This window comes from Meleagris gallopavo, chromosome 12 (genome assembly GCF_000146605.3).
Source record: "Meleagris gallopavo isolate NT-WF06-2002-E0010 breed Aviagen turkey brand Nicholas breeding stock chromosome 12, Turkey_5.1, whole genome shotgun sequence".
NCBI lineage: Eukaryota > Metazoa > Chordata > Aves > Galliformes > Phasianidae > Meleagris > Meleagris gallopavo.
In genome coordinates this window covers 736,762-745,676 of record NC_015022.2, presented here as the reverse complement: position 1 = coordinate 745,676, position 8,915 = coordinate 736,762, and the positions used below count along the sequence as shown (strand labels likewise).

At 45.7% G+C, this 8,915-nt stretch overlaps 1 protein-coding gene across 1 annotated transcript in view; it reads left to right on the top strand.

The window, feature by feature from the left end:
- The first annotated feature begins 1,422 nt into the window (after positions 1 to 1,422).
- Positions 1,423 to 8,915, top strand: part of MYO9A (myosin IXA) — a 136,383-nt gene continuing 128,890 nt past the window's right edge. The window contains 1 exon segment of the mRNA XM_010717130.3: positions 1,423 to 2,358. Coding sequence (XP_010715432.2) covers positions 1,516 to 2,358 — 843 coding nt within the window. The 5' untranslated portion in view covers positions 1,423 to 1,515.

The window sequence follows — 8,915 nt, the reverse complement described above, 5'->3', positions numbered from 1 at the left end:
GTTTGAGTTTCGTGGGTTTTAGGCAGTGTGAGAGAAATAAAAATGCATGAGTGAGTGGGCTGTAATGTGTCATACCTGCTGTTAATGTGGACACGTTGGGAGAAGGTGGACTTGTGGATGCAGAAGTGCCACTGTTAGAGCCCTAATGGGTTGGGAGAAAAAAGGTTATATCCACTGCTGTGGGGTTATGGATCTGGGGCAGGGACCAGGTTCCCAGGAGAGATGAGTAGTCGTTTTGTCTTAATGCAAAGCAGCTAAGATTTGAGAGCGTCGGGCGCCCTAACAGTACACAGTAATTTGGTGTTGTGTCACAGGCTGATTTCAGAGCAGCGGTAGGAGTGGGTAAAAGAAATCAGTGCAAGATCCTCATTCTGTTAGTGCTGCAGCAAAGCATCGGGCTTATCAGCAGTTTCGATTCTTGAACTGGTGAAGGAATTAAATCTATTTCCAGTTTGAGACAACTTGAACCTCATGAGAGCTGAGTCACGGGCAGTTTTTGAACTTGTGACTAGGCAAATAAATCATTGTTTCAAGAGTCATTTTAAATGCTTGTCAGAAGGGCCTTTGAATTGACAGAGAAAGCATTTTCTGTTTGGCTGGGACGTGCCCTTAAGGTGGCTCATTAAAGCTTCTTAAGCCAGCATTTTATGTTTAAGGTAGGATGAGTTCTCTTAGAGGCTCTAGAAAATCCATAGTTTATGTGCAAAGGGAAGTGAGTGTTGGGAGAACCAAAGTTTTCCAAGGTCATGGTTGGGTGATGCTTGCCTTAGGTTTGCATGAAACTTGTAAACATAGAAATAGAGGCACTAACTCCCATATGAGCTATTTGGTAGTGATGTTTGATAAAACCGAAGCACCATTTGGCATGAGCACTGTGTAGTGTTGGTTCAGCATGCTGTCTGCTGTGTTGTTCCCAAAGGAATGCTTTTTGTGTTGATTTTATTCTTAGTAAAAATGAGAATGGATGGAATACCAGGGGGACTACTTGCATCTTTGATGCCTCAGGGCCAGGGAAAAACTAGCAAAAGGTTGAGGTGATGTGGGTGGCTCTGAGTAGTGGTGAGCCTGAATCATAGAATCACAGAATGGCCTGGGTTGCAAAGGCCCACAATGACCATCTAGTTTCAACTTCCCTGCTGTGTGCAGGTCACCAACCAGCAGACCAGGCTGCCCAGAGCCACATCCAGCCTGGCCTTGAATGCCTGCAGGGATGGTGCATCCACAACCTCCTTGGGCAACCTGTTCCAGTGCCTCACCACCCTCTGGGTGAAAAACTTCCTCCTAACATCCAACCTAAACCTCCCCTGTCTCAGTTTAGAACCGTTCCCCCTTGTCCTATCGCTATCCACTCTCGTAAACAGCCATTCCCCCTCCTGTTTATGTGCCTGAAGTGGGCAGCATTTGAGCTTAATCTCTTTCTTTTTCTCCAATTTCAGTGTTGATAGCATGATGACCTGACAACGTCCAGGCCCGTCCCAACTATGCAGTGCAGGTACTGATGGGAAAGGATCCAATATGAGTGTGAATGATGTTGGAGGCAGACGACGCTTTGAAGACAGCGAGTACACCTTGCACATCTACCCCGGGAGCATCGCCGAAGGGACCATCTATTGCCCCATCACCGCCCGGAAAACTTCCACTGCTGCCGAGGTGATCGATTCGCTCATCAATAAACTCCAGCTTGAGAAAACAAAATGCTACGTCCTTGCCGAAGTGAAGGAGTTTGGTGGGGAGGAATGGATCCTCAACCCCACCGACTGCCCGGTCCAGCGCATGATGCTGTGGCCTCGCATGGCTCTCGAGAACCGAACGAGCGGCGAGGATTACCGCTTCCTCCTGCGGGAGAAGAACCTCGATGGCTCCATCCACTACGGCAGCCTGCAGTCCTGGCTGCGGGTGACGGAGGAGCGCCGCAGGATGGTGGAGCGGGGCTTCCTGCCCCAGCCACAGCAGAAGGACTACGATGACTTGTGCGGCCTGCCTGACTTGAACGAGAAAACGCTCCTGGAGAACCTCCGAAACCGCTTTAAGCAAGAGAAAATCTACACCTATGTAGGCAGCATCCTCATAGTTATCAACCCGTTCAAGTTTCTACCTATTTATAACCCTAAGTATGTCAAAATGTACGATAACCATCAGCTGGGCAAGCTGGAGCCCCACATTTACGCCGTGGCAGATGTGGCCTACCACGCCATGCTTCAGCGCAGGAAGAACCAGTGCATCGTGATTTCAGGGGAGAGCGGCTCGGGGAAGACGCAGAGCACAAACTTTCTGATTCATCACCTCACTGCCCTCAGCCAGAAAGGATTTGCTAGCGGAGTCGAACAGATTATTCTTGGAGCTGGACCAGTGCTTGAGGTAAGATGGAAATGATAGCAGCGTGGAAAGTTTCTCATGGTGTAAAAAACCCAAGTAGTTGCGGTTTTATTACGAGACTGCCCGGTAAACGCTGATAATAAAAGTGAGTTACAACAGGATGAGCAATAACAGGAGGTTTCTTTTCAGCGTGGAGAATTCTACATGATTCAGAAAAGGGAAAAGAATCACAGCAAATGGCTTTGACAGGTTCATTAATGCGTTTGTTTTCGCCCGAGTGTTCCTTCGTACTCTTTCATGAATTGCCAGTAACCTTTATTTTTGTACATTGCAGACTGAATTCATGGCATTGTAGCATATAGGTATTTTTTTTCCTATATGCTTCACTGAGCTGGGGGATAGTTCAAGAGGAATTTTAATAGCCAAAAGTTTATTTTCTGGTCATCAGTACCTAGTTTAGCTTATATGACTTGTTATTTTCTGAGGGCCTTTCTGGTAAGGAAATGAAATAGAACAAGCCGCAGTGTTACCTCTACAGATATGGAAGTCTAAAGGTGGGACACAGTAATTCATTCTTTGATTTGCTTTGAGCCTGTTATGTAATTCATTGAAATAGCTTTCGTTAGAATTGTCATTTTTTGTTATTTCTGAGTGAACTTTCATCTGTTTGTTTGGGAGTATCCTAATTCCTGGCTGGTGTCTCAGAATATGTTGGCCATACTTCCTGCAGCAGTGCAAGTGTTCTGGCAGCTGCAGGCAGTGATAGCAGCTCTCCCTGTCTGCATACCATCGTGAGCCCGAGGGTTCTGGGCACTGTGGGTTCGGGGAATCCTGGCTGCTGCTCCTTTTGCTTTTGGGGCAGAACTCTGCATTCCTTTGTTCTGGCAGCTGCGCTTCTCTTGTTGCACTTCAGCTGCCTCCAGGTCACTCCGAGGTTGGGTTAATCCAGAGTTTCTTCTGGTCTGCCAGTTCTATTCAACGTAGTCACAAATCAAGTAGCCTTACAGATAAGATGTGCATACCTCTGTTTTTCCTTCACTTCCTAGAATTGCCTTAAAAAAGGATCTGCAAAGAGGATTGGCTCTGAGGGCTCGTTACCTTGAGAATGGTTTGCAGGTTGACCTCTTGATTCCTTGTGTTTGTGGTGGCTGCTGAACATCTGTATCATTTTTCCTCTTTCTTCATTCTTTTCCCTTCCTTTAGAAGCCTCCTTGGATCCTCTTGTTCTCCTTCTGTTTATCGAAAATGAAATTGCATTTAATTCAAGCTTGCCTTTTAAGAGGCAAGTGCACAGCGACAGACCTGTTGGTGCTTCAACTTTGGATTTTGAGACCAGAGCACAGCGAATAAGAGGAGCTCATTCCAATTTAGCTCCCTGCCTGCTTGCAGGACGCTTCCAAGAGCACAGCCTGTGCCTGGGAATACCTCTGCAGCCACGCTCGCATGGAGGGAGCGGAAGCGTAGCGAGCGCAAGGTTTTCTGCAGCTTTGCTATTTTCGTGCTTTACCTTTTGGAATAGCCCAAGGCTATTGTTTTGGAGCTCTTTTCTTGCACAGGTCATTACAAGATTCCTGTGAGCTCTGTCCAAGCTGTGCTTTCCAAGGCAAGCTGTTATTGTCATCTGAATGCTGTGGTGTTGTCCAGGAGCTGGGTGTAGGGGTGCCTCCTTCTGACGTGCATTTGACATAAGTCTGAAGTCTTTTCCCTTTTCCTAATGGATTCAATGGGCAAACTTGCTTTGGAGTAGTGCTCTTCAGAGTGGTTGTGCAGGGCTGTTTTACTCTGCTGGCCGGCCTCAGTCAAATCCCTTCGCTTGTGCCTAGTCAAAGCATCTCTGAAATGATGTAATTCTCTGTTCATTTAATGATAAATGATATTACTGAAATACCACACGTTTTTCTAAATAAAGGCAAGGTTTGAACTGGTTTGAATAGATGATTTTCTTTGCATTTTTCTGTATTGTTTCCCATTTCCTTATGTAGCCTGTTTACCTATGGAAGATGGCATTTTCAGCAGGGTAGCAGTAAAGCTGGATTGCCAGAGAGCAGAACTCCTGCCGTATTTAGTTCCAACACTGAGCTTCTCAGATTCAGATGTTCTACATAGATATCGGAGGAACAACTGCCTGTGTAGTTCTGTTTCCAATACACTTCATGCCATGCTTTAGATGAAAACTTCATTGTGCTCAGCTTGATGCTCCATCAGGGATGTGGAGTGCATAGCTTCACTGCTTAATTACCATATAGATTGTTCCTTTTCATTTAGATGCCAGCCCTGATGTTATTTAAGAAGGCATCGACGAAGCATGCCAGGCGTTTGTGCACATGTGGTTTGTATGTGTGTCCTTCAGTGAAACACTTCACTCCAAGAATTTGGCATTTTTTCTAGAGAGAGAGAAATAGGCAACATATAGAACAAGAAATGTTTTCGCTTTTATTCTCCTTCCAGAGGAGGTTTGCTCTCCAGTAGTGTTGTTATTGCAGGACTTCCAGTTACTGGTGTGTCTCTCCTGCAGTTACTCACAGGGCTCCTGTGAAATAGTTGAACTCTGTGCAATAAACAGCATGTGCCAATTACTCTCCTTTCTTTATACTGCACTGCAAATTGGAGATGTTTTGTGTGCATTCAGTGGTCCTTTACTGGTGGCCGCCAGTTTTGTAGCCGTTACCTCCAACTTACACATCTGTTCGTATCATAGAATCACAGAATGGCCTGGGTTGAAAAGGAGCACAGTGCTCATCCAGTTCCAACCCCCTGCTGTGTGCAGGTCACCAACCAGCAGCCCAGGCTGCCCAGAGCCACATCCAGCCTGGCCTTGAATGCCTGCAGGGATGGGGCATCCACAACCTCATGTTCAAACCACTTTGTGTTCTGTCCCCAGTCAGATGCAGGGATGGGTTTCTGGTTTTCCTGTGCAGTGGTCCTGGTCCTCATACATTCAGCTTCCAGAGCATTCAGCCTCTCTTGGTGGCATCATTCACTGCGTTAGTTCACCATACCCAAATATGCACAGCTTCCAGTCCAATGGTGCAATGGTCAGAAAGGTCAGAACTGCTTGGCCAGAACCATTTAAGCCTGGTATAAGGAGCTGCATGTGAAGCATTCCTTCAGCACCCATGAATTCTGAGTGCTTGGGGAACAAGTTGCTCTGGCTTCCCAGCTCTGAACCAGCAAAATGGAGCTCCAAAGATCATGCTTCTATCCAAAGGAAGATTTTTAATGGTGCATTATCTCTGCAGTGGGAGAGTTGCTGGGGAGAAGTTATGGGACCCACTTTGATTCCCAGATACTTGAGGTAGAATAATTAGCTAAGCCTCAATCATATAAAAGCATGAGCTTGTTCTGGATTAGCTCTCTCTCTCTCTCTCTTCCATCCAAATAAGAGATGAAAATACCAACATGAAGGTGAGATGGGATGTGAGGTATGAAGGTGAAATTAATGTTTCAGATAAGCACTAATAGTTCAGGTGCCTGTTACTCCTGATGAGTGATGGACATTTTTATTGCAAAGGAGCCCTTATGACCACTTGTGCTGGGGAAAAACCAGGAAACCTGGGTCTTTTTGAAGTCCTAACATAAAGAACGTGGTGCATGCTATGACCCACCATGCTGTTGATTTTTAGGAAGACTTGGTTGTGTATTGAGGCATCCGTGGGTCTTTAAACTTTGGGGATATATCTGTGCAAACTGATGCAAAATAGCTTTGTAAACAATACATGTTTGTTTTTACAAAGCATTTAATGGGCAAATGCAAGCTTAGACTCCTTGTGAGATGGCAATAAATAGGCTTTCAGTGTGAAGGTAACAGTGTTAGAAATCCCAGAAAAGCTAACAGTGTTTGAAATCTTGTATACGGAGTAATGCAGGAGCATTTTCTACTAGCTGTCATTTTGCTCTGACTAGTATCGATTTTCAAAACTTGTTTATGACAATTGTTTAAGATACTGTTTTCCCTTTAATTAAAGGAGCTAGAAGCATCAAGATGAGCTTGATATTTTCATGGTTTTACGCCTTTTAGATGAGGAGAGTTCCTGTGTTGCCCACAGCCAGCAGGACCACCAGGTGCTCTCCTCCACCCAGTGAGGAGCCAACCGTGTGTCAGCACTGCTGGAAAGGACTGAGTGCAACTCGATCTATTACAGGAATACATCATTTTTTTACCTTTCAGTATAGACAGAGAAGCAGCAGATTTCCACACATCCCTGAGAGGTAATGGATGTGCCCGGGTCTCGAGGAGTTGGCACTGGGTTATTAGGCAACCCGTAGTGATCCCAACATCTTGGGATCTTGTCTGTCACAAGAGATACTGCATTGCAAACTGCAAAAGCCAGACGCGTTTTCTAAGCAGCTGTTTGTAAGCAAGCATCTTCTGAACGTCCCAGCAGGGATTTCTCAATTGTTTAAAAATAATAACAAAAAAATGTTTCAGCGATAGGCCAGCGAATGTTGCTGGCTGTGCGTAGGAGCTGTTGCTGTCATTCATCCCTGAGAGCCAGTGCCAAAAAAAGAAAGGAAGAATTGATGGCTCGAGTTGCTTTTGTAAAAGAGCATTTAGCTTTCTGTAGGGGTGCAGGGCTGTGTGCCTTCCCAGTAGGTGCGGAGTTGTGTTGGAATCTTAGGAACAGCACTGCAGTCATCTCTTTTTAATTGAAATTTGATTTGATTTTAAACTTCTGGAGCCATGTTATTACACCACCAGTGTGTGTCCCGGGTGCGCATGGAAGTTACGGCTTCGCTCTTACAGCCTGGAAATCTAACAGCCTTCCTTTTTCGTTCTCGTTGAATTGTTGGAGGCATATGTAAGCAGCAATTAAAAGCTATTTAATTTGAGTGTATGGAGCTTGGCTTCAGCTAGAAGCAGGCAGCTCCCCTCCTTGCCTGAGCTGGGAGCTGCCGGCAGCAGCTGGCCACAGCTAGGTGCGACACTGCTCCCCTGCCAGAGCTGCAGGCTGTGCTTCCAGACGTGTCCAGAGCTGAACAAAGAGCTATTGAGCGGAGAAAAACATCCATTAGCTCCAAGAGCTGGGCACGGCTGGACCTGCAGTGCTGGACGTGCCACCAATGCAAAGCTGGGTGAGGAGCATCCTGAGCTGCTCCTCCAGTGCTGTGTAGAGCCAGCTCTGTCAGCTGCATCTTTTCTGTTGGAAAAAAGAAATGAGATCATCTAGTTTAGTACCCCAGGTCCAATTTTCAGTGTGCTGTTTTTAAGTTACGAGGTTGTACCATACGCCCTGGAGTTTTCCTATCTTAAAAATGGCTTTGTACGAATGGGAGAGGCAACATATTGTCTCTTTGCTTGCTTTTTATCATTTTTAACCCAGAATATGTCCAGTTGCTTTTGCTCCTGTGTGCTGTGAGTTAGGCACGGGTGCTTCACGTAGCAGCCAGGATGGGAGCGTTACGTTCCCTTCTTCCAATGCAGCCTGAGAGGGCCTGGCACAGATCACCCTGATGGTGTCTAACATGAGCAGATTTTGTGCAGGCCTCCAGCAGTAGCAGCAGCACAAAGGAGGCACGCAGATGTGCCCCTGCACTAAATGCTTCCCAACAATGCTTCCCAAATGTGGTATTTTGCAGTTTATGCCTCTGTATCAGTGTGACATTCATCTGCTTCAGCAGTTTTCAATCACTCAGTCTTTTTTCTGTACAGTCTGTGGAACATCCAGATCAACTGCATCGATGATGGAATTTGACTTTTTTTTTTCTGCGTTATTTGCAGTTGTCATCAAATATTTTATTGCCCCCCGAATCTGAAAGTCCATTCTATTACGTTTCATTGACAGAGAGGCTTATTTCTGACCTGTAATGACTGCAGGAAAAGTGATTCATTATTCAAGCAGGCTTATGAGAAACCCCTTTTTCTCCACCTTTAAGAATGGGCAACTATTTTGTTTCCCCAGTGTGGGTGACAAGCAGAGCTCTACCTCTGCTGGAAGAAGGGCTGTTTGTTGACCCTCCATGTCCAAACATGCTATTTTTTTCCCTATCTCATCTTTCCCTTCCTCCTGTGCTTCTTACCCCCTTGCCACGTATTTTGGGGTAATTGCTTTGTTTTTACCATTCATTCTCAATCGTTGTCTTCCATGTTTATCTTGAGTTTTCTTTCGTTCTTTCAGAGTTCCACCTTTTTCCTGCAGTGACGTAAGTAACCCTGACTGTCCCTGGCAGGGACTGTGCTTGTGCTTATGTGCAACCATAGTGAATCCAGGCAGCTTTTAAGATCAGAACCCACTGCCACCCTCTGCTTTACTTTTAGTGATATTTTGGGGTGGGGTGGGTACTCTGTAGCAAGGGAGGCACGCTGCTTGCTTTTGGCCTACAGCTGCATGGCTCCCTGCTAAGCTGAGCCAGAAGGGGGTTCTACTTTCAGGTTTTCAGCAATTTCATAAAAAGAAGAGTAAGTTTCAATTGCCAAGAGTCCAAACCCTAATGACTACCATGGGTAAAGGAAGAATAGAGAAAGAGATTTGCAAGATTGCTTAAGAATTGAAATTATATTCCAAAGTGAGCATCATACAAACCAAAGCAGGATGGATTGCAGTTACAGAGAGCCATTATTATGAAGAAAGGTAGAGGGAACTGGGCTTGTTTAGCTTGGA